The 26,696-nt window shown below is 45.0% G+C and overlaps 1 protein-coding gene across 3 annotated transcripts in view; it reads right to left on the bottom strand.

Annotated features, from left to right (window-relative positions):
- The window catches only part of orc4 (origin recognition complex, subunit 4), a 140,080-nt gene that overhangs the window by 13,476 nt on the left and 99,908 nt on the right, over positions 1–26,696 (bottom strand). For all 3 annotated transcript variants that reach the window (XM_072471375.1, XM_072471383.1, XM_072471393.1), the window contains 3 exons: positions 16,472–16,623; positions 4,788–4,961; positions 1,329–1,415 (listed from right to left, as the gene is read on the bottom strand). In XM_072471375.1, coding sequence (XP_072327476.1) covers positions 1,329–1,415; positions 4,788–4,961; positions 16,472–16,623 — 413 coding nt within the window. The remainder of the gene's footprint in view (positions 1–1,328; positions 1,416–4,787; positions 4,962–16,471; positions 16,624–26,696) is intronic.

The raw sequence follows: 26,696 nt of genomic DNA, 5'->3' as shown, positions 1-26,696 counted from the left end.
GTGAAGGGCCTTTTGTGTAGTTAGTGACATTTCACACTTGTGAAGAATTCTATTAACCATTATTTCACTGAGCAGCAGCTCCATTTGAATAAGTCTGAAGGATGACTGGAATGCGACAAAACGAATGGCGACACGACGCGGCCGGTAGATGCCGGGATAGCCCTCTTCCAGGATCTACAACACTTTGCCACGCCTCGCCAGACGTCGAGAGCGGAATCCTGCCCATTGTGGGCAGGACCACTATCAGCATATTAGGGCAAGACAGCTAGTCTCACTCTAATATGCACTCGTCTGATCTACCGAGGCCCCAATCCCTTCACCTCGGAGACCTCAGGTGAGTGCCGTTCAGTGTTGGTCCGGGGGCTGGGTCTCCCAGGACATCAGAAGCCCCCAGGTGGCTGCCTCTGGGCAGGGTAACACCCTGGCATTTCTGATGCAATGTGGACATTACCAGCCTGGCACACTGGCAGTGCCACCTAGATGCCAGCCTGGCACCGCCAAGGTGCCCAGGTGGCACTATCATCTGGCAAGAGCACTTCCAGGGTGCCAAGGTGGCATTTTGCCGATGGCAAGGATCGGTCCCAGGGGTGTCTTGCCCGTGAAGTGGGGTGTGGGGTGCAGCCTCCCTCCCCCTCCCCATCCCATCCCGAGGATCCTCCTGTAGGCGAGTTGGGAGGGGGGGGTGGGTCGGGGGTCAAGAGATCAGGACAGCATTTGATAAATGGAAATCCTTGCCTGCACTGAGGAGTTCTTGTGAGCGAAGTTCCTCAGTGTACAAAATGAGACTAAGTGCAGCCTCGGCAGGGCATTCCCCGCTGAGGCCCTGGATTGCAACAAAGTCCCGATAGATACAGGACTTTGTTGCAATTTGGTTATATCGCGCCAATAGTCTGACAGAGTCCACTCCACTCTCTCTCTTCTTCTTCTCCTCCTCCTCCTCCTCCTCCTCCCCCCCCCCCCAAAAAAAACTACCTCCTCCTCCTCCCTCCCCTCCCAGATTATATAATTCACCATATCTCTATCCCTTTTCAGGTCTGTAGAAGGGTCATCTGAACTTGAAACATTAACTCTGTTTCTCTCTCCACAGATGCTGCCAGACCTGCTGAGTTTATGCAGAATTTTCAATTTTTAATTCAAAACTGTTGGGCTGTGCTATCAGACTGGGTAGAATATTTTCTGTGTTCCACCCAAATCTACCAAACACGAGAATGATAAGGATGGCCTCCTGCAAATAAATTCCATTTGTAGCCCCAGTAATTGCAGAAAATTAGTAAATTGCTAGGTTAAACCATTATAAAATATGACTTTTAGAGTTAATAAGCTCTTACCAATAGCATATGCAGAGAGCGGAAATCCTTACTGGAATTGAAGTGCTTTTGTAAGATATCTTCCACAGTCTTATCTTTGCACAGAGACTGGTAGGGTAACAATATTTTAGATGGGTGTTAAATAGCTGCAAGTAGTGGCAAATTGCAAAACAGACAACAAACAAAAGGTACAGTGTTACTCCCAGTACTACATGAGATTGAGCATGAGAATAGGAAGATTGAGCAGTTTAACACGTGGTTGGACAAAAGGAGTAGGAGGGAGGACTTCAGATTTCTGGGGTAGACGGGATCTGTACAAGAAGGACTGGGACTAATGCCCTAGTGCTGTTGGGGAGGGTTTAAACTAGATTAGCAGGAAGATAGAAACATGGGGGAAATTCAGAGTGGAGGAGAGAAAAACTGGCAGTGGGAAGTAGAAAAGTATTAACTAATAAGGAGGATATATCAGAGAGTATAGTATTAAGATAAATAGAAGGTAAATAGAGTTTGATAGGATTCGAGTAGGCAATAGTAAGTCATTAGATGGGGTCAGCGTGAGGGGGAAAAAGTAAAAAAAATTAAATCAAGGGAAATGAGCATGCTTTTGAATGCATGGAGTATGGTTAATAAGATTAGTGAACTAAAGGCACAGGTTCCCAACTGGAATTATGATATTATTGCTACAACAGAGACCTGGCTCAAAGAAAGGCAGGACTGGACATGTTAAAGATGGAGTTACAGTACTGGAGAGAGAGGATGTTCCAGAGGCATCAGTACAAAATATCTGGCTAGAGGTAAGGAATGAAAAAAGGTGTAATATCATTGATCGGTGCAGTAGAGAGATCACCAACTAGTGGAAGAGACGGAGAAGAAACAAGTTGCAAATAAATTACTGCGAGGTGCAAGAATTATACAATAATTATAATGGGGTACTCAGTTATTCAAATGTAGATTGGTTAGGGATAGTGCAAAGGGACAAGAAGGGCGAGAGTTCCTGAGTGTTCAAGATAATTTTCTGCAGCAATATGTTTCCGGCCTAATTTGACCTGGTTCTGGGGGAATGAATTGGCCCAAGGGAATCAAAAATCAGTGGGAGAGCATTTAGGAGACAGTGACCATTGTATCATAAGGTTCAGGTTTGAAAAGGACAATACAAAAGGACATGGAACAATCCAGAGCAAAGATAATTCATTAGGGGAAACCCAACTACGATGGAATGAGAATACATCAGAGTTAGAACATAGAACATTACAGCACAGTACAGGCCCTTCGGCCCACAATATTGTGCTGACCATTTATCCTAATCTAAGATCAACCTTGCTGCTGTCCATGCGCCTGTTCAAGAGTTGCTTAAATGAGTTGAGTGAGTTGGAATTAAACGTTGACAGAAAAGATGTGGTTGAATGATGAACATCTTTCCAAGAAAACATATTACAAGAAATGTCACGGTATGATCCATTGCAGGGAAAAAGTAGGACAAATAAATCCATTGATGAGAGAGATAGTGTGGATGATGTCAGGTAGAAAGTACAAGGGAGAATCAGGCTGAATATGGAAGGACCAGAAGGGAAGTGAAAAAACAAATAAGAAACATGGGCGTCATTCTCCGACCCCCCGCCGGTACCGGAGATTGGGCGGGGGCAGGAATCGGGCCGCGCCTGTTGGCGGAACCCCCCGCTCAATTCTCCGGCCCGGATGGGCCGAAGTCCCGCCCAGAAATTGCCTGTCCCGCCGGCGTAAATTAAAGTACCTATTTACCGGCGGGACCAGGCGGCGTGGGCGGGCTCCGGGGTCCTGGGGGGGGGGGGCGGGGGGGGCACGGTGCGATCTGACCCCGGGGGGTGCCCCCACGGTGGCCTGGCCCGCGATCGGGGCCCACCGATCCACGGGGGCACTCTTTCCCTTCCGCCTCCGCCACGGCCTCCACCATGGCGGAGGCAGAAGTGACTCTCCCCACTGCGCATGCACGGGAAACTGTCAGCGGCCGCTGACGCTCCCGCGCATGCGCCGCATTTCCGCGCCAGCTGGCGGGGCAACAAACGCCATTTCCGCCAGCTGGCGGGGCAGAAATCCCACCTGCGTCGGCCTAGCCCCTCAATGTTGGGGCTCAGCCCCCAAAGATGCGGAGCGGCATGATGCCCGTCTGATTGGCGCCGATTTGGGCGCCAGTCGGCAGACATCACACCGTTGGGGGAGAATTTCGCCCCGTAAGTGGAGAGCATGAAAAGAGACTGGAAACCAACATAGATGGGACTTCCCAGGTCTTCGATCAGTATACAAATAATAAAAAGAGTGGTAAAAGAAGAGGGATGATAAGGGATTTAAAAAAAACCTGGAGGTAGGAGAAAGAGCAGAGGTTTTAAACAAGTAACTTGCGTCTGTCTTTACATAGGATGAAGTAACTGGTACACCAAAATAATTAACAACCGAGAAGGAGGAGGTGTTAGAAAGGCTATCGGTACTTAAAGTAGATACGCTATCAGGATGACATGAGATGCATCGAAGGGTATCAAGGGAAGCGAGAATGGAAACTTCAGAAGCACCCATGATAATCTCCCAGTCTTCCTGAGAGACAAGGGATTTGAGAATTGCGAATGCTTCACTCTTGTTCAAAAATGGGTGCAAAGATAAAGCTGCCAACTAGAACCCAGAGACAGTAAAAAAGAAAGGGAGAAACTCTGGGGGTGCAGGAACAGATGGACCTTGGTGTATATCTACGTAAGTCAATGAAGGTGGCAAGGCATGTCGAGAGAGCAGCTAATAAAACATATAGTATATTTGGCTTTATTAACAGGGGCATTGAGTACAAATAAAGGATGTCATGTTGAACTTGTATAAGACACTAATTAGCTTCATCTGGAGTACAGTTTCCAGTTTTTGGCACCATATTTGAAGAAGGATGTGAAGGCATTAGAGAGAATACAGAGGAGATTCACAAGAATGATTCCAGGAATAAAGAACTGCAGCTATGAGGATGGACTGGAGAGGGTAGGACTGTCTTCCTTGGAGAAAAGAAGGCCGAGAGTTTTGACAGAGGTACTTAAGATCCTGAGGGGTATGGACAGGGTAAACAGTGAGAAATTGTTCCCACTCAAGAACTAGAGGCACAGATTCAAACTAATGGGCAAAAGGAGTAAAAGTGATGTGGAGAAAAATGTTTTCACCCAGAAGTTGGCTGGAGTCTGGAACAAACTTCCTGAGAAGGCGGTGGAGGAAGCTTTGATTGAAGTATTCAAAAGGAAATTGGATTGCTATCTGAAAAGAAAGAATGTGCAAGGTTACAGGGATAAGACAGGTGAGTGGGGTTAGGTAAAATGCTCTTTCAGAGAGTCAGTGTAGTCTCGATGGGCTGAAGGGTCTCCTTCTGCACTGTAAAGATTCTGTGAATATGTAAATTTTTCATTTTTTTAACCTAACGGCTAGAAAATAATACCTACTGTATTTCCTGTATGTGAGTGATCGAAAGAAAAAAAAAGTTACCTGGATATTTTGATTCCATTCTTGTGCAAATCTCCCATCAGGAAACTCTTTTGGTAAAGTAAGTTGTTGTTGGAAGATTTCCACATACTCTTTGAAGCCAAATGTGTTCAGCAAATGAATCTGCCGGTGGGAAAATCTGGACTTCACCCTCTTTTCTAGCAGTTCCAGAACATCCTAAAGTTTTCATATAAATTGTATCAAATGTAAACAACCTGGTCAAACACCAAAAGACTCATTAGCTGGCTTAATAAATTTCCCCATGGACAGGCAAGAGGCTTTACAGTTTGCAAAGCTACAATGCCAGATGGCCTTTGTCCTCTGATAGATCAGGTTGCGAGACATTGCTGGTTGTGAAACCTGGGACTTTGATCAATAATGTTGGGAGGGCATTCGATAGTGAACATCATGAACAGCAATCTTTTTTGCTTACAAAGAGGACATAATAAACTGTAATTACAATGTGCTGGCCAATCATGCACACAAGCAGTGTCTTGTCAAGGTAACTGGAATGCGAACGGCTGTACAAAAACACACGTCCTTTAAAGCCGTGCCCTAATGGGCCACAGCAGATTATGATGCAGCTTTTTCGTTTGTCTAAAAAGATTATTGCAGAGATGATGCAGGACCAGCAGATTGTGATTCTGCTCACATGTGAAGAATGACCATTTGTGTACCTATTATAATGGTTTCCAATCAAGGCCACTGACTCATAAGAACATAAGAACTAGGAGCAGGAGTAGGCCACCTGGCCCCTCGAGCCTGCTCCACCATTCAATGAGATCATGGCTGATCTTTTGTGGACTCAGCTCCACTTTCTGCCCGAACACCATAACCCTTAATCCCTTTATTCTTCAAAAAACTACCTATCTTTATCTTAAAAACATTTAATGAAGGAGCCTCCACTGCTTCACTGGGCAAGGAATTCCATAGATTCACAACCCTTTGGGTGAAGAAGTTCCTCCGGAGCTCAGTCCTAAATCTACTTCCCCTTATTTTGAGGCTATGCCCCCTACTTCTGCTTTCACCCGCCAGTGGAAACAACCTGCCCGCATCTATCCTATCTATTCCCTTCATAATTTTATACGTTTCTAAGATCCCCCCCGCAGCCTTCTAAATTCCAACGAGTACAGTCCCAGTCTACTCAACCTCTCCTCGTAATCCAACTTCTTCAGCTCTGGGATTAACATAGTGAATCTCCTCTGCACACCCTCCAGCACCAGTACGTCCTTTGTCAGGTAAGGAGTATAGCCATGTAAAATGGCTGCATTCCGATTAATCTGGCCAAAACCCAGTTTAATATGGCTAACCCGAAAGACTGCTGGGAAAAACAGCCAAGAATACACAAGCAGGCAGCTGCAGACAGGTTTGCATATTCAGCTCTGGGAAGGTAGCCCAGATCGATACTCAGGGCTATCAACAGCCCATCAACCCAGGTATCCGCAGTTGCATTCAGGACCATTTACACCTAATCTACTCAGACATCCACAGTTAAATCGGCTATCCCCGGGAACAATTGCAACATATTAGCAATTGAATACCGGGCCAGACCTGTCGGCGCCTGCAGTGGCCGAAACAAAGACAGGTGAGCGACCACCCCCCGATCAAGGAATCGCCTCACCATTGGACACATCGACCCCAGAGACTGGGGACAGAATCCAATCACTTGGGACTCAGGGTCAAGGGCCGCTCTGGGAGGCGGGAAGCCCCTGGGCCCTATAAAAGTAAAGGTCCAAGTTCAGATCTCTCTCTCTCTCATCTTCGCCTGCTCGAGACCTTCGCAAGACCAGCCACCGTGTATCGTAAGTTTGAATCCAACGATCGCTATCCGGTAGAGACACCTAGCCACCGACCTGTAGCAGCCTTTTGAATCCCGCGGGTCAGATTTGATTGGACAAGCCATTCGTTTCCCTGACCTGGTGGGCTCTTCCTAAGTTAAGTATTGGCCAGTAGTGATAGGTTTATTATATAGCAAGTAGTATTAGGGTATTAATATTGCTTGTTGTATATAATAAATGACCGTTGTTTTAATCCTTACTAAGCGGTGTGCTGTGTTATTAATCATAACCTGAACTTGAACCAGGTGACGGTATCATAAAGATACCTGGCGACTCATGAGCAAAGGTGACGTAATCAGAGCAAATAGACCAAGGTTAAAAAGAGCAACAGGAGACCAAAACTGAACACAATACTCCAGGTGTGGCCTCACTAACACCTTATACAATTGCAGCATAATCTCCCTAGTCTTAAACTCCATCCCTCCAGCAATGAAGGACAAAATTCCATTTGCCTTCTTAATCACCTGTTGCACCTGTAAACCAACTTCTTGCAACTCATGCACTAGCACACCCAGGTCTCTCTGCACAGCAGCATGTTTTAATATTTTATTATTGAAATAATAATCCCTTTTGCTATTATTCCTACCAAAATGGATAACCTCACATTTGTCAACATTGTATTCCATCTGCCAGACCCTAGCCCATTCATTTAACCTATCCAAATCCCTCTGCAGACTTCCGGTATCCTCTGCACTTTTTGCTTTACCACTCATCTTAGTGTCGTCTGCAAACTTGGACACATTGCACTTGGTCCCCAACACCAAATCATCTATGTAAATTGTGAACAATTGTGGGCCCAACACTGAACCCCGAGGGACACCACTAGCTACTGATTGCCAACCAGAGAAAGACCCATTAATCCCCACTCTTTGCTTTCTATTAATTAACCAATCCTCTATCCATGCTACTACTTTACCTTAATGCCATGCTGTACCATTTCTACATGCATCTGTTATTTCTTCATTTATTGCCTGCCCCACCATGTTACTATTTGGTGGCTTATAGACTACTCCTATCAGTGACTTTTTCGCCTTACTATTCCTGATTTCCATCCAAGTGGATTCAACCTTATCCTCCATAGCACCGATGTCATCCCTTACTGTCGCCCGGATGTCATCCTTAAATAACAGAGCAACACCACCTCCTTTACCATCCACTCTGTCCTTCCGAATAATTTGATATCCTTGGATATTTAACTCCCAGTCGTGACCATCCTTTAACCATGCTTCAGTAATGGCCACTAAATCATAGTCATTCACGTTGATTTGCGCCATCAACTCATTTACCTTATTCAGAATACTAGGAGCATTCACGTAAAGTACACTTATGTTGGCTTTTATACCTCTGTTTTGAATCTTAACACCTTGATCAGGTAACCTCTCCCAAGTTATTTTTCCTCTTAACGTTTCTCCTAATTTTCCTCGTTGTTGAACCAATATCTTCATGTAACAACCTGTCGCGTCGCTTTCCATTTATGTTTTTACTTCCCGTTTTATTCCTTTTAGTATTACTGGGCCTATTCACGGAGCTCCACTCAGTCACTGTACCTTGTACTGTCGCCCTTTTTGATTTCGGACTATGGCTTCTCTGCCTTACACTTTCCCCCTTACTGCCTTTTGTTTCTGCCCTTATTTTACTACCTTCCGACTTCCTGCATAGTTTCCCATCCCCCTGCCACATTAGTTTAAACACTTCCCAACCACTCTAGCAAATAGGATATCAGTTCCAGTCCTGCCCAAGTGTAACCCGTCCAGTTTGTACAGGTCCCACCTCCCCCAGAACCAGTCCCAATGCCCCAGGAATCTGAAACCCTCCCCCTGACACCATCGCTTCAGCCACGTATTCATCCTATATATCCTGTCATTTCTACTCTGACTAGCACGTGGCACCGGTAGTAATCCTGAGATCACTACCTTCGAGGTCCGATTTCTTAACTTCCTTCCGAGCTCCCTGTATTCTGCTTTTAGGACCTCATCCCTTTTTTTACCTATGTCGTTTGTACCGATGTGTACCACGACCACTGGCTGTTCACCCTCCCCTTCCAGAATGTCCTGTACCCGCTCCGAGACATCCTTGACCCTAGCACCAGGGAGGCAACATACCATCCTGGAGTCTAGTTTGTGGCCACAGAAACACCTGTCTATTCCCCTTACAATTGAATCCCCTATAACTATTGCACTGTCACACTTATCACCCCTCCCCTCTGCAGCAGAACCAACCGTGGTGCCACGAGTTTGGCTGTTGCTATTTTCCCCGAGAGGCCATTCCCCTCAACAGTATCCAAAGCGGTATATCTGTTCTTCAGGGGAATGGCCACAGGAGCTTCCTGCACTACCTGCCTCGCTCTCTTGCCCTGTCAGGTGGTCACCCATTCCCTTCCTACCTGCGGAGCCGGAGGTGTGGCCACCTCTCTGTACGTGCTATCCACGATGCTCTCCAACTCGCGGATGCTCCACAGTGTCTCCAGCCGCCGCTCCAGCTCTGAAACTCGAGCTTCCAGGAGCTGTAACTGGAGACACTTCCTGCACACATGCTGACCCTGGGGACTGGATCTGTCCCCAGCCTGCCACATGGAGCAAGAGGATCAGACCACACCTTGGAGCTGTCTTGCCATGAAGAATGGCCAATCCACCTAACCGTGTACATCTTTGGGAGGAAACCCGAGCACCCAGAGGAAACCCACGCAGACATGGGAAGAACGTGCAGACTCCGCACAGACAGTGACCCGGGAATCGAACCCAGGTCCCTGGCGTTGTAAAGCAACAGTGCTAACCACTGTGCTACTGTGCCACCTGAATGGTCAGCAGTAATAGCTTTTTTATATAATTCACACACAAGGCACAAAAATTGCAAGCCCTGTCAGGCAATAGAAAGACTGTCAATCTAAGAATATCTTAAAAAAGGAATTCACTCCTGACAAAGTTCAGCTTGTAAAAAAAAAAAATGAACAGAATGGGGCAGATGACATTTAGAACATAGAACATAGAAAATACAGCACAGAACAGGCCCTTCGGCCCACGATGTTGTGCCGAACCTTTGTCCTAGATTTATCATAGATTATCATTGAATTTACAGTGCAGAAGGAGGCCATTCGGCCCTTTGAGTCTGCACCGGCTCTTGGAAAGAGCACCCTACCCAAACTCAACACCTCCACCCAACACCAAGGGCAATTTGGACATTAAGGGCAATTTATCATTGGCCAATTCACCTAACCCGCACATCTTTGGACGGTGGGAGGAAACCGGAGCACCCGGAGGAAACCCACGCAGACACGGGGAGGACGTGCAGACTCCGCACAGACAGTGACCCAAGCCGGAATCGAACCTGGGACCCTGGAGCTGTGAAGCAATTGTGCTATCCACAATGCTACCGTGCTGCCCTTGAGAACAAATAAATCTACACTATATCATTTTACCGTAATCCATGTACCTATCCAATAGCTGCTTGAAGGTCCCTAATGTTTCCGACTCAACTACTTCCACAGGCAGTGCATTCCATTCCCCCACTACTCTCTGGGTAAAGAACCTACCTCTGATATCCCTCCTATATCTTCCACCTTAAATTTATGTCCCCTTGTAATGGTTTGTTCCACCCGGGGAAAAAGTCTCTGACTGTCTACTCTATCTATTCCCCTGATCATCTTAGAAACCTCTATCAAGTCGCCCCTCATCCTTCTCCGTTCTAATGAGAAAAGGCCTAGCACCCTCAACCTTTCCTCGTAAGACCTACTCTCCATTCCAGGCAACATCCTGGTAAATCTTCTTTGCACCTTTTCCAAAGCTTCCACATCCTTCCTAAAATGAGGCGACCAAAAATTTATGCCCATTATCGTCTCAGTGTTTAACTTTACAGTCATAAGAAAGGCACTTTCTGAGGGCAACAGAAACGATTAATCGGAAATAACTGTGCAAGTAATTCAGTAATAGAAAATTAGATTGATTCTAAAAATGTTCCTGTTGGCCATACTGTGAATGACATACATACGTTTCCCTCCCATTATTCACAAGGCCAATAACAGCAAATCGAGTCCTGGATTTTACACCACCCCATTCTTTAGAATCATAGAATCATTCGGCACGTACACGATTAGGTGGATTGGCCATTCTAAATTGCCTTTGGTGTCCAAAAAGGTTAGGTGGGATTGCTGGGTTACGGGGATATGGTGGAGGTGTGGGCTTAGGTAGGGTGCTCTTTCCAATGGCTGGTGCAGATTTCTTCGTTGTTTATTTATTTAGTTAAATTTTTTTTGGGGGGGGAAATTGAAATTGTTGAAGTTAACTGCTGTTTAACAACCTCCTTACCTTGCAGGTCAGCTGGGAGCGGGAGAGAGAGAGAGCCGGGACATTGAAAACAGCGCGGGAGATTTAAAAAACGCGGGAGCTGCGAGTCAGAGCGGAGTGTTTAAAAGTTCGCGGCCTGGGAGAGGTAAGTACTGTTTAACAACCTCCTTACCTTGCAGGTCAGCTGGGAGTGGGAGAGAGAGAGAGCCGGGACATTGACAACAGCGCGGGAGATTTAAAAAGCGCGGGAGCTGCGAGTCAGAGCGGAGAGTTTAAAAGTTCGCGGCCTGGGAGAGGTAAGTACTGTTTAAAAACCTCCTTACCTTGCAGGTCAGCTGTTAGTTTTGGGAGATCAGTTTCAGGAACAGGCCTATTGGCTGACTGTAAATCAGGAAGGATACAAAAGGTGTGGCTGAAGTGCCTTTAGAAGCGGAGTGCTGGAAGCAAACAGAGTGTATCTGATTTTGGGTAAGGCTGAGTTCAGGTAAGAGGTGAGTGAGGGCTGTGTTTTTTTTTGGAGTTTGGTGTTTGGGGTTGAGTTTCCCCCCCCCCAAAAAAACCAATTGATTAAGTAAATTAATTAACTGGTTAAGGGAATTTGGTGCTCATCTCAAGGAGGTGCAGAGAAGCAGACCTGTGAGGGAGTCTCGGGAGCAATTACATCACAGCCAGCAGGTAAGTGATTGGCTTGTGACTGGTAAGTGATTTTTTTTATCTTTTCTCTCTTTGACTTTCTCTTAGCTGTGTAGTGTAGTTCAAATTTAACTTCAGGTTTAAGTCATGGCAGGAGAGCTCAGACCCGTGTCATGCTCCTCTTGTGAGATGTGGCAATTCAGGGACCCGTCTGGTGTCCCTGACTCCTTCATCTGCAAGAAGTGTGTCCAACTGCAGCTCCTGTTAGACCGCTTGACGGCTCTGGAGCTGCGGATGGACTCACTTTGGAGCATCCGCGATGCTGAGGAAGTTGTGGATAGCACATTGTGAGTTGGTCACACCGCAGATTAAAATTACTGAGGCAGATAGGGAATGGGTGACCAACAGACAGAGGAACAGTAGGAAGGCAGTGCAGGGATCCCCTGCGGTCATCTCCCTCCAAAACAGATTTACCGTTTTGGAAACTGTTGGGGGAGATGGCTCACATGGGGAAGGTGGCAGCAGCCAGGTTCATGGCACCGTGGCTAGCTCTGCTGCACAGAAGGGCGGGAAAAAGAGTGGCAGAGCTATAGTGATAGGGGATTCAATTGTAAGGGGAATAGACAGGCGTTTCTGCGGACGCAAACGAGAATCCAGGTTGGTATGTTGCCTCCCTGGTGCAAGGGTCAAGGATGTCTTGGAGCGGCTGCAGGGCATTCTGGAGGGGGGAGGGTGAACAGCCAGCTGTCGTGGTGCATATAGGCACCAACGATATAGGTAAAAAACAGGATGAGGTCCTACAAGCTGAATTTAGGGAGTTAGGAGTTAAACTAAAAAGTAGGACCTCAAAGGTAGTAATCTCAGGATTGCTACCAGTGCCACGTGATAGTCAGAGTAGGAATGACAGGATAGCTAGGATGAATACGTGGCTTGCGAGATGGTGCAAGAGGGAGGGTTTCAAATTCCTGGGACATTGGGACTGGTTCTGGGGGAGGTGGGACCTGTACAAATCGGACGGTCTGCATCTGGGTGGGACCGGAACCAATGTTCTCGGGGGTGTGTTTGCTAGTGCAGTTGGGGAGGGTTTAAACTAATGTGGCAGGGGGATAGGAACCGATGTAGGAAGTCAGTGGGGACGGAAACAAAAGGCAGGAAGAGAGAGTGTGTAAAGCATGACCAGAGAAAGCAGGGCAGAGAGCAAGGAAAGTCGACATTAAACTGCATTTATTTCAATGCAAGGGGCCTGACGGGCAAAGCGGATGAACTCAGGGCATGGATGGGCACATGGGACTGAGATATTATAGCTATGACTGAAACATGGCTAAGGGAGGGGCAGGACTGGCAGCTCAATGTTCCGGGGTACAGATGCTATAGAAAGGATAGAACAGGAGGTAAGAGAGGAGGGGGAGTGGCGTATTTGATTAGGGAGAACATCACAGCAGTACTTAGAGGGGATATATCCGAGGGTTCGCCCACTGAGTCTATATGGGTGGAACTGAAAAATAAGAAGGGAGAGATCACCTTGGTAGGACTGTACTACAGGCCCCCAAATAGTCAGCGGGAAATTGAGGAGCAAATATGTAAGGAGATTACAGATAGCTGCAAGAATAATAGGGTGGTAATAGTAGGGGACTTTAACTTTCCCAACATTGACTGGGACAGCCATAGCATTAGGGGCTTGGATGGAGGGAAATTTGTTGAGTGTATTCAGGAGGAATTTCTCATTCAGTATGTGGATGGACCGACTAGAGAGGGGGCAAAACTTGACCTCGTCTTGGGAAATAAGGAAGGGCAAGTGACAGAAGTGTTAGTGAGGGATCACTTTGGGACAAGTGACCATAACTCCATTAGTTTTAAGATAGCTATGGAGAATGATAGGTCTGGCCCAAGAGTTAAAATTCTTAATTGGGGCAAGGCCAATTTTGATGGTATCAGACAGGAACTTTCAGAGGTAGATTGGGGGAGACTGTTGGCAGGCAAAGGGACGGCTGGTAAATGGGAGGCTTTTAAAAATGTGTTAACCAGGGTTCAGGGTAAGCACATTCCCTTTAGAGTGAAGGGCAAGGCTGGTAGAAGTAGGGAACCCTGGATGACTCGAGATATTGAGACTCTGGTCAAAAAAAAGGAGGCATATGACATACATAAACAACTGGGATCAAGTGGATCCCTTGAAGAGTATAGAGATTGTCGAAATAGAGTTAAGAGGGAAATCAGGAGGGCAAAAAGGGGACATGAAATTGCTTTGGCAAATAATGCAAAGGAGAACCCAAAGAGCTTCTACAGATACATAAAGGGAAAAAGGAGTAACTAGGGACAGAGTAGGGCCTCTTAAGGATCAACAAGGACATCTATGTGCAGAGCCACAAGAGTTGGGTGAGATCCTGAATGAATATTTCTCATCGGTATTCACGGTGGAGAAAGGCATGGATGTTAGGAAACTAAGGGAAACAAATAATGATGTCTTGAGAAGTGTGCATATTACAGAGGAGGAGGTGCTGGAAGTCTTAAAGCGCATCAAGGTAGATAAATCCCCGGGACCTGATGAAATGTATCCCAGGATGTTGAGGGAGGCTAGGGAGGAAATTGCGGGTCCCCTAACAGAGATATTTGAATCATCGGCAGCCACAGGTGAGGTGCCTGAAGATTGGAGAGTGGCGAATGTTGTGCCCTTGTTTAAGAAGGGCAGCAGGGAAAAGCCTGGGAACTACAGACCGGTGAGCCTAACGTCTGTAGTAGGTAAGTTGCTAGAAGGTATTCTGAGAGACAGGATCTACAAGCATTTAGAGACGTAAGGACTGATTCGGGGCAGTCAGCATGGCTTTGTGCGTGGAAAATCATGTCTCACAAATTTGATTGAGTTTTTTGAGGGGGTGACCAAGAAGGTAGATGAGGGCAGTGCAGTGCAGTAGACCTGGAAATCAGTTCAGATATCTTTCTGGCATCTCAGCCTTCTTCTCAACTCAGTCGGTTTTCACAGAACAGTGCTCTGTTCCAGTACCTTTAACTTCAGACTTCTTGGAAACTTCTTTTCATTTCTCTAGTTTCCTTAGCTGGGTGATTGTCAGATGGCTGCACTGGTTTTCTTAACCATTACTCCATGGTATGGCTTTTCTTCTCACAAAGCTGAGAGGGATGTTCCCTCTCTCACCTTCTAAACCAACTGTTTCTAGCAGAGCTGCCTTCTCTCTCACTACCCATCTCCAACTTCCAATAAATTCAGCTAAAACGTAAAAGCTTCTCTACCTGATAAGGCCCTGGTTGCTAAGCAACACCCACATGCTTATGCATTTTATTTATTCTTCATGCTGTCGCCCTCTCTTAAGCATAATAGAAACACAGTTCAAACTTAACCAACCTCCGCATATCCAAACACCTTTGTTCAGCAGAAATCGTACTATAGGGTTTACCCTTCCAGGCACCGAAACATTAAATTAAACCCACTTAAAACTATACCTTATTTTTAATGTTTACCTATACAAATGGTGGCGCACCGATTAGTACTGCTGACTCACAGCGCCGAGGATCTGGGATCAATCCCGGCCCCAGGTCACTGTCCCTGCGGAGTTTGCACATTCGCCCCATGTCTGCGTGGTTCTCACCCCCACGACCAAAAGATGTGCAGGTGGATTGGCCACACTAAATTGCTCCTTAATTGGAAAATAAATTGGGTAAATATAAATCTCTTAAAACTACCTTTGTTTCCCTACTACTCCCCAAGTACATCAACCGTTTAAAAAGTTTCAGAATATACTTAGACAGTTGTAGAAAGCTGCCACGAGCGTTGATTTCTTCCCTTGCCCAAAGCTGAAAATACCATTCGCAACAGAGTTCATCTGTGTTCTTAAAGAGCAAAATTAATAGTGAAGTAAGATACACTGCATAGTGATTACTCCCTTTGCTTACTGCCGATCGATAGGCCAGTAATATAGTGGGGGGTCAGTATTTTATCAAACGTTTAATCTAAAATTTTAAATTCTGAAACCTGTTGAAATGAAAGAAAGACATAACCTTTGTTGGCAAATGGCGTTTTTTAACACGCCAATCCAAGAAGCTTGAGGAGTCAAAATAGACAAGAAGCAGTTTGATTTTAGCATAGAAGCAGCAAGGACAAAATAATACAGAAGACCAACAGTAGGATGTTCCAACGGCAGTCAGTAATGAAGTATTGTGTAGTAAAAATAACACTGAAGACAAGAGCGCTAACCATTGTTTACATGGAAAAATCAGACAGCAACATCTGGAAACTGTGGTTGTCCGAGATGCCCTACTCTTCCAAAGTTTACACAATCATGGTTTCTCAGACAGACTCGCCATTCAAATTGAGTAACATGAAGTTGTTGCACTTACCTTAAGAGGTGGGAACGAAATGTCAGAAAACGTTTTGTTCATTCTAGTACCTTTTAATCATATGGTAATCCTTAAAACCGCTGTCAAAAAACCTCCCTGGCACCAAAAATTAACTTTTACAACTGTGAAGCCTTAATCCTTAAGATTTCAATTAATTATTGTTGAGAATTTATAAAGTCTTTGTTTTTTCTGTCTCACTGCTCTCTCTCTCTATTGATTCAATCTTTTTTCTCCTGCCCATTTCACTTTCTGCACCTGATTTGACATTTAATTCAATATTCTAACTGACATTTCCTGGTTCAGGCTCTGTGCTGCTCATGAATAATTCTTTCATCTGATTAGTTAACGGGGCACACAGTTGCTTGTCCTCGTCTCACAGGTCCCAGATCCCATTAGACCGTGCTGCGCATTTTGGCTCTCCTATTTGCAGGAAACCAAATCCGACAGAAAATCTACAAGCATGCCCAAGCATAATGACCAGCTAGCGCCATTTGTTCACTGTTGAGGACAAAATGCAGCTCAATGTTAACTTAACTGTAATTTATATTTTTAAAACTTTTGTTTTGTAAAGATTGCTTTGTGCACTTACCAATCGACAAGTCAGGCCCACTACGGCTAAAGGCGTCTGAGCTGATTGGGCAACATCAAGGAGGTTATAAAGCAATGTCTGATTCCGGTGATGTGCAAAGAGGTCAAATTCATCCAAGATAAAAAGCACTGGTCTGCTGCTGCTGCGGTTTCCTAGATATAAAAATATTAACTTTACAAAGGAAAAGTGCATTTTTAAAACAATTCTTTCAATGTTGCTCCTTTCCCATTTATTTTCATAAAACATTTGCTTCAATGATTTTTTTAAAATTTAGAGTACCAATTTGGGCAATTTAGCGTGGCCAATCCACCTAAACTGCACATCTTTGGGTTGTAGGGGTGAAACCCACGCAGACATGAGGAGAATGTGCAAACTCCACACAGACAGCGACCCAGGACCAGGATTCGAAGCCAGGTTCTCAGCGCCGCAGTCTCAGTGCTAACCACTGCGCCACATGACTCCCCTTGCTTCAATGTTTTGACTGATTATCGTTACTTCAGGTTCAAGTCAGCGCACTCAACAATGAAGGAACAATGCTGCTGACATCTGGAAGAACAGGGCCAGCAGGGGCATGGGAGTGCAATCACGTCCAAGTTCCGCTCCAAATACCATCCAGGCATGGCTCATTCATTGTTGTTGAATTTAAACCTTGCAACAGTGGGACTACCTTCACCAAACAGGCTGCAGCAATTCAAGGCCTTTTTTCAAAAGCTCAAACTATACGAGTCACTAGTTAGACCACACCTGGAATACCGTGAACAGTTTTAGTCCAGAGAAGGTTCACTCGGTTGATCCCAGGTATGCAGGCATTTGTTTTAATGAGGAGAAGTTGAGCCTGTACTGATTGAAGTTTAGAAGAATGAGAGGTGACATTATTGAGACATATAGGGTGCTCAAAGGGCTTGACATGATAGATGCTCAGAAGTAGTTTCCTCGTGTCTAGGAGCAGAGAGCAAAATCTCAGCAAAAGGGGTCACCCATTTAAGTGTTATGGGAGAGGTGTTTTCAGAACCCCAAAATGTATCATGGAGTTCAACCAACCCCCACCTTTAAAGGATTGTTGCTTTTGAAGCACACGGCTTGTTCCCCAGGTGTAGTATTACAATTATGGACACGTGGTTTTTAAAACAAAACAATGTTTATTCCATGAACTCAAATTAACCTTTTAAATAAACATTGGATCTCTTAACACCCCTTACTTCAAAGATAACCCCAAAAATAATACAACACTAGCCAATCCTGCAAACTGTTCCTTTACACATCCAAAAGATCTCACCTTCACAAAAACAGTAACACACCAGATTACAGTTAATATATATTTTCTGTTGGATGGCAGAGATATACCAGCTTGGTTGACTTCAGCTCCAGCACCTTGCTTTTTCTTCATGCAGCTCACAGCCAAAAACATAGTCACACCCAAGCTGCTATCTCAAACTGAAACTAAAACCCAGAACTAACCTCAAAATGGCCGAACTGAGCTCAGCTCCACCCACTCTCTGACATCACTATTTTCTTAAAGGTACATTGCTGAAACATCCATTTCTTAAAGATACTCTCACATGACATGAGGCAGAGGAATTTCTTCATTCAGAGGGTAGTAGATCTGTGGAACTCTTTGCTGCAGAAAGCTGCAGAGGCAGGGTCATTAAATAAGTTTAAGGTTGAGATAGACATTTTTTAAATCGGCAAGGAATCAAGGGTTATGAGGATAAGGCAGGAATGTGGACTTGTGAATTATATCAGCCATAATCTAATTGAATGGCAGAGCAGAACTGATGGGCCAAGTGGCCATCTTCTGCTCCTACATCTTTTGGTTCAAGGCTGTCAAAACCATCTTCACGAGGGCTATAACTGCAGTTCTTGTTTGAGATTAAATAAATGTTATAAAATATATACGTGCAGGTAAATTATTGGAGAGAATTCTCAGGGACAGGATTTATACCCATTTGGAAACAAATGGACTCATTAGCAATAGACAGCATGGTTTTGTGAAGGGGAGGATGTGCCTCACTAACTTTTCTTTTTATAAATTTAGAGTATCCAACTTATTTTTTCCAATTAAGGGGCAATTTAGCGTGGCCAATCCACCAACCCTACACATCTTTGAGTTGTGGGGCGAACTCCACGCAAACACGGGGAGAATGTGCAAACTCCACATGGACAGTGACCCAGAGCCATGATCGAACCTGGGACCTCGGCGTCGTGAGGCAGCAGTGCTAGCCACTGCACTACCGTGCTGCCCTCGTGCCTCACTAATTTGATCGAGTTTTTTGAGGAGGTGACAAAGATGATTGATGAAGGGAGGAGAGTGGATGGCGTTTTCATAGACTTCAGTAATAGCAGACCGATACAAAAGGTGAAGTCACACAGGATCAGGGGAGAGGTGGCAAGATGGATACAGAACTGGCTTGGTCACAGAAGGTAGCAGTAGAAGGGTGTTTTTCTGAATGGAAGGTTGTGACTAGTGGTGTTCCACAGGGATCGGTGTTGGTGGATCTGTTGTTTGTAGTACACAAACGATTTGGAGGAAAATGTAGTTGGTCTAATCAGTAAGTTTGTGGGTGACACCAAGGTTGGAGTACTGGCAGATAGTGATGAGGATTATCAGAAGATACAGCAGGACATAGATGGTGTGGATTTGGGCAGAAAAATGGCAAATGGAGTTGTCATGGGAGTGTCCCTGTCATTTTGTGGGTGGAGCTGAGCTGTGGCTGTGAGGTTTTTGCTTTCGCTTTCAGTTTTGACTGCTCTGGATTACAGACAGAGAAAATAAGTGTTGTGACCTGTCTCTCCCTATTTTAATTTTCAAGAGTTGTTCCAGAAAAAAAACCCCATTGATTATAGCTACCTGCTTTGGCAACTTAAAATATATAGTTTTCTTTCTGGAAGGTATTAAACCTGGTGAGACGGGGTCAGAATCTCAGGAAAAGCCAGTCTTATTCAAGTGGGAACGAAGAGTGCTGGGCCACAACCATGGAAAGGCATTTTTGATTTATGGGATTTTGATTTTGAATTGGAACAGTTAAGGGGGAATTCATTAAGTGTTATACATATATAAAAGCAAATTACTGCGGATGCTGGAATCTGAAACCAAAAAGAAAATGCTGGAAAATCTCAGCAGGTCTGGCAGCATCTGTAGGGAGAGGAAGAGCTATCATTTCGAGTCCAATGACTCTTTGTCAAAGCATTATACATAGATTACTGTAGCTGTGGGGTGTCTTTATGTTTGTAATTGATAAAAATTCTTGCTGTGCGTTTATATACAAATGTTAACTAAGTTCTTAGAATAAAGCTTATTGTAATTAAAGTGTCTAGGAAGACTGTTGAATCACACCGGAGGGGAAGGCTCTTGTGCTCATCCGAGCCAAATTCAACATAAAGGTTGTAGGTTAGGTGGACTTCATAATATACTTTGGAGTTTCTAAGCCCTGGCCCAGAACAGAGTTTAATCCGAACAAATGTGAGGTAATGCATTTTGGTAGGTCTAACAGAGGGGAAATATACAATAAATGGCAAAACTCTTAGGAATATAGAAAGTCAGAGAGATCTGGGCGTACAGATCCACAGATCTTTGAAAGTGGCAACACAAGTGATCAAGGTAGTCAAGAAAGCATATGGAATGCTTGCCATCATTGGATGGGCATAGAGTATAAAAACTGGCAAGTCATGCTGCAGTTGTATCGAACCTTGGTAAGGCCACACTTGGAATATTGCGCACAATTCTGGTTGACACACTACCAGAAGGATGGAGAGTAATCCTCTTTGGAGAGGGAGCAGAAGAAGTTTACCAGGATGTTGCCTGGTCTGGAGAGTGTCAGCTATGTGGAGGGGCTGAATAGACTCGGTCTGTTTACATTAGAATGACGGAGGTTGAGAGGCGACCTGATAGAGGTCAACAAGATTATGAGGGGCATGGATCGAGTGGATGGGCAGGCACACTTTCCCAGGGTGGAGGGGGTCGGTCACCAGGGGACATAGGTTTAAGGTCTGTGGGGCAAAGTTTAGAGGAGATGTGTGAGGCAGTTTTTTTTGCACAGAGCGTGGCGAATGCCTGGAACACGCTGCCAGGGGAGGTTGTGGAAGCAGATACGGCATTAACGGCGTTCAAAAGGCATCTTGACAAATACATGGATAGGGTGGGTATAAAGGGATACAGCACCAGGAAGTGTTGAGGGTTTTGGCCAACGTGATGTCATGACCGGTGCAGGTCTGGAGGGCCAAAGGGCCTGTTCCTGTGCTGTATTGTTCTTTGTTCTTCCCGCCACCGACTTAATTGCTTCTATTTTTCCAAGCAGCTGGATGGACTTAGCAACTCCAATTTTCAAGAAACTAATGGCAACTGCCAGTAGAAATGAGAGCAAAGAGAAGCCCGGTCATCTTTGCTGCTTCATCACTGACACTTCCTCCATCATAGGGTCAGAAGTGGCGAAGGTCTCTGCTGATTAGTGTTCCGTGCCATTCACAACTCCTCAGGTAATGAAGCAGCCATGCCCACATGTAAGCAACAACTGGACAACATTCAAGTTTAGGCGGATGAAGTAGCATGTAATATTAGTGCCAGATAATGATCATCTCCAACGAGAGATTTAAGAACATCGTGGGCCGAAGGGCCTGTATTGTACTGTACTGTTCTATGTCCTATGTAACCATCTTCCCTAGCTATCGAACAGCATTGCCACCACAGAATCCCCAGGAGGCTGGGAATTTTGTGGCAAATAAACTACCTCCTGATTCCCAAAGCCTCTCCACCAACAACAAAGCACAAGTCAGTGCTATGGAATACTCTCCACTTGCCAGGATAATAGTGCAGCTCCAACAACACTCAAGAAGTTTGAGTGTTCAGGATAAAGCAACCTACTTGATTGGCACCTCATCCACCAGTTTAAACATTCACTTCCTCTCTTAGCATGGCAGAGGTACATACCATTCACAAAATAACTGCTGAAATATGTCTTGGATTCTTCAACAATACCTTCCAAACCAGTGGCCTACCAGAAGAATAAGGGCAGAAGGCACAAGAGAAAATCATCCACCGGAAGTTCCCTTCCAAGTTACAAACTATGGATTATATCACTGATCATTCAGCATTGCTGGATAGAAATTCTGGAACACTTTATCTAACAGCACTATGGGTGTATCTATAGTATATAGACTGCAATGGGTCTAGAAAGTGGCTTAACACCATCTCATCAAGGGCAATACATTCTCGCTTTGTCAGTGACACCCACACCCAGGAATTAAAATCAGGAAAAAAAGCTATGGGCACCCAGGTTCAGAGGGAAAAGTTGCCTCAGGTAATGCTTCAGTATCAATAGGGCACCAACATCAAAAAATAATAAAAATGTTTATGCAAATAAATTGTGAAGAAGGTTTTTAAAAAATGATTTGAGTTGAGGATTGTATGAGGAAGAAGATAGAGGGAAGAAGTAAAGAGAAATGTTAGAATGGCCAAAAAAAGTAACTACCCTGTTACAAACAATGGTGTGAGGCCTGTATTGTCAGCCAAAGCAAGCAGACTAGGCTTCAGTTTAAAATCTCATTCATAAAAATGGTACCGCCGACCTATCAGCATTGACCCAATAAACATTGGCAGATGCTTAGGTCCATAAATAGATTGGACACAAGCTTCTGGCTCAGAGGGCAAGAGTGCTACCACTTGAACCACACAGGCGCATATTGGAAAAGGGCTGCGACTATAGGATGGATAGGGCAATGAGATGAATCTAAATGGCCATAAATACAACGAATTATCACTCAATCCAGGAGGCATGACTAAAGTCCAATTTTCGCAGACGTATAAAGTACATTCAACCCCAGTAAAAGATTGCACTCATTTGAGACCTATTGTCAAAAGTGGATAAGCCCACGGAGCAGCTATTTTACTGATTGATATAATACATGAATACCTGAAAAAAATAAAGCCAGCTTGGTTGCACTGAGCCACCTTCGAAATCATGCCCAAGGGACAGTGTCGAAACAGGGGATTCTGTACTTAACTTTCTACTAGTCTTTGGGATTCTCTCCTCAACAGAGTCCTTGGCATAAAACAGTCTTTTTTGTTGGCAAAAGGAGTTACTATTAGGAAGCAGAAGAAAACTTGCTGCCAGGGGAAAAAAACCTTCAACTGCCTTGGGAAAATCTATGTTCTGTGGCCCATGATAGTTAGAAACATATTGCATTAGATAATTTTAACTTGTAATTTGAAGTCTGTCCATGATTTTAAAATGGCATCACCATTCCAATGCATACAAGCCAAGGCAACAAAGGCAAAAGAACATCAATATTTAACACACTCGCTAACCAATCTCCAACATTTATCAAGCCAATTTTGAAGATGGTTCTAATGAGTTTTATTTTACATGTATTTTTCCAAGATACTCCTATGATTTGCTTTTCTCCTTCATTTAGAAACTATTTCAACTCCTTCTAAATTCTTTTATTTTCTTGTCCTATAATATTTTAAGTTTCAAATTCTTGAAAATGAATCTTCAAAAAGAGTTCTCATTTTGAAGATTTTGTCTTGATCAACATTCCATCAATCATTGAAATAAATCACAAACAGGCAACACCTCAAATTTAAGGAGCAATGTCAAACATATTCCTGTGTAAACATGTCTCTAACTTCCATTGATACTTCCCAGAAACACACAAGTCTTCAAACAAATCATTAGCCCAAAGGGCCCAAGGAAGACATCCGTCAGAGTCCACTGAGCTATGCAGATATGCTTATCCAAAAGACACTCTACTGAAATGGCAATCATCTGCTGGTCTTAAATAGATAAACTCAATAATAGAGAATATTACGACTTGTCCTTTTATGTGAAGATACAGATAAAGGAGAAATATAGATCTACCCAGACAGGACATCTGGAGATAAAGAACTAATAATTTAACTTTAAATGAAGTACAGAGGCTGCCTGCCCTTGTACCCACAAATTCAAAGCACCCGACAGCATTTGCAAAAGGAAACAACATTTGGAAGCAAAATGATTTAGCACTGACCACCCAAGAGTCAAGGGAGAGTTGTTCTTCCCACTGTTGATTTCAATATTTGCGAAACATTATTGTTCACCATCGTTTACCCAGAATACCCCATGTTAAGCAGATATAGAACCTCGTTTAGACCACACAGAGCTCAGTACTCAGTCTGGTCTTCACATTTCACCAAAAGAGGAGGCACTGGAGGAAGGGCACAAGATAATATCAGAGCAGAGAGCTTTTAAACTATCAGGAAGCTTCAACACGCTGGAGATTTTTTACTTTGGCAAAGAGAAAGCTGAAAGGTGGCCTGATAGAAATCTTTAAAATTCTGAATGGCTTTAGGGTAGATATAGAGATGTTTCTACTTACAGGGAGGAGGGGGGGGGGGGGCAAAATTAGGGGCCACAAATATAAGATAGTAATGAATACATTTAATGAAGAATCCAGGAAAAATATCTTTACTCAGATGGAGTAGTTGTAACAAAATAGCATAGGTGCCTTTAAGGGAAAACTAGATACGTGTCTGAGGAAGAAAGGAATACACGGAAATGTAGATAAGGTTAGTTGAAACGGAGTGCGAGGAGGCTCATGTGGAGCATAAACACAAGCACAGACCACCTTGGCTGGATGACCTGTTCCTGCCCTATAAATTGTGTGTGATGAGATCCCAAACGGCCCTGAATCTTAGGAAAGAAAACTTTTGTACCATGTGGAAAGACTTTAATGCAGGTCAGGAGTACTAAACAGATGTTTGGCTATGAACCATACACCGGACAGGAGAAAGCCAATGTGCCCTGCTGGGCTGGTGTCTAGGAAGTCCAAAAAATAGGAACTGGTGTACGTTCGGCCCTTTTCGCCTGCTCTGCCATTCATTATGATCATGGCTGATCATCCAAATCAATAGCATGATCCGGTCTTCCTTCTCATATCCTTTGATCCCCTTTGCCCCAAGTGTTGTACCTAACTGCTTTTTGAATACAATGTTTTGGCCACAAGTGGTTTCTGTAGTCGTGGTGAATTCCACAGGACGACCACTCTGGGTGAAGAAATTTCTCCTTGTTTCAGTCCTAAGTGGTCTACCTGTATCCTCAGACTATGACCCCGGTTCTGGATATTCCCACCATCGGGAACGTTCTTCTTGCATCTACCCTGTCTAGTCCTGTTAGAACTTTGTAGGTTTCTACGCAATTCCCCCCATATTCTTCTGAAATCCAGCAAACACAATCCAACCGACTAAATCTCTCCTCAAACGTCAGTCCACCCATGCCAGGAATCAGTCAGGTAAACCTTCTCTGCACTTCCTCGATAGCAAGAACATTTTTCCTCAGATAAGACGACAAAAACAGCACGTGATAGTCCAGGGGCGGGATTCTCCCCTACGCGGCGGGGCGGGGGGTCCCGGCAGGATTGGATTCGTTTATTGTCACGTGTACCGAGGTACAGTGAAAAGTATTTTTCTGCGAGCAGCTCAACAGATCATTAAGTACATGAGAAGAAAAGGGAATAAAACAAAATACATAATAGGGCAACACAACATATACAATGTAACTCCATAAGCACTGGCATCGGATGAAGCATACAGGGTGTAGTGTTAATGAGGGCAGTCCATAAGAGGGTCATTTAGGAGTCTGGTGACAGTGGGGAAGAAGCTGTTTTTGAGTCTGTTCGTGCGTGTTCTCAGATTTCTGTATCTCCTGCCCGATGGAAGAAGTTGGAAGAGTGAGTAAGCCAGGTGGGAGGGATCTTTGATTATACTGCCTGCTTTCCCCAGGCAGCGGGAGGTGTAGATGGAGTCAATGGATGGCAGGCAGGTTCGCGTGATGGACTGGGCGGTGTTCACGACTCTCTGAAGTTTCTTGCGGTCCTGGGCCGAGCAGTTGCCATACCAGGCTGTGATGCAGCCGGATAGGATGCTTTCTATGGTGCATCTGTAAAAGTTGGTAAGAGTCAATGTGGACATGCCGAATTTCCTTAGTTTCCTGAGGAAGTATAGGCGCTGTTGTGCTTTCTTGGTGGTAGCGTCGATGTGGGTGGACCAGGACAGATTTTTGGAGATGTGCACCCCTAGGAATTTGAAACTGCTAACCATCTCCACCTCGGCCCCGTTGATCCGGACAGGGGTGTGTACAGTACTTTGCTTCCTGAAGTCAAATACCAGCTCTTTAGTTTTGCTGACATTGAGGGAGAGATTGTTGTCGCGACTCCACTCCACTAGGTTCGCTATCTCCCTCCTGTATTCGGACTCATCGTTATTCGAGATCCGGCCCACTATGGTCGTATCGTCAGCAAACTTGTAGATTGAGTTGGAACCAAGTTTTGCCACGCAGTCGTGTGTGTACAGGGAGTAGAGTAGGGGGTTAAGTACGCAGCCTTGCGGGGCACCGGTGTTGAGGACTATTGTGGAGGAGGTGTTGTTGTTCATTCTTACTGATTGTGGTCTGTTGGTCAGAAAATCGAGGATCCAGTTGCAGAGTGGGAAGCCAAGTCCTCGGTTTTGGAGCTTTGATATGAGCTTGGCTGGGATTATGGTGTTGAAGGCGGAGCTGTAGTCAATAAATAGGAGTCTAATGTAGGAGTCCTTGTTTTCGAGATGCTCTAGGGATGAGTGTAGGGCCAGGGAAATGGTGGCTGATGTGGACCGGTTGCAGCGGTATGCGAATTGCAGTGGATGAAGGCGTTCTGGGAGTATGGAGGTGATGCGCTTTTTGATCAACCTCTCGAAACACTTCATTACGACTGAAGTCAGGGCCACTGGTCAGTAGTCATTGAGGCACGTTGCCTGGTTCTTCTTTGGTACCGGTGTGATGGTGGGGACCTCGGAGTGGAGATGGGGCAGATTAAAGATGTCCGTGAATACCTCTGCCAGCTGGTCCGCGCAGGCTCTGAGTGCACGACCAGGGATCCCGTCTGGGCCCGTCGCCTTCCAAGGGTTCACTTTCAGGAAGGCCAATCTGACTTCGGAAGCTGTGATGGTGGGTATGGGTGAATTATGGGCTGCTGGGGCACTCGCCAGCGGATTGTTGGTTACCTGCTCGAACCGAGCATAGAATGCATTGAGTTCATCGGGGAGGGGTGCGCTGCTGCCAGAGATACTGTTCGGCTTCGCTTTGTAGCCCATTATGTTGTTTAGTCCTTGCCACAACCGCCAAGAGTCTGTCTGTGACTCTAGCTTGGTTTGATATTCTCTCTTGGCATTCTAGATGGCCTTGCGGAGGTCGTACCTGGATTTCTTGTATAGATCAGG

This window comes from Scyliorhinus torazame, chromosome 2 (genome assembly GCF_047496885.1).
Source record: "Scyliorhinus torazame isolate Kashiwa2021f chromosome 2, sScyTor2.1, whole genome shotgun sequence".
NCBI lineage: Eukaryota > Metazoa > Chordata > Chondrichthyes > Carcharhiniformes > Scyliorhinidae > Scyliorhinus > Scyliorhinus torazame.
This window is presented reverse-complemented; position numbering and strand designations above follow the sequence as displayed.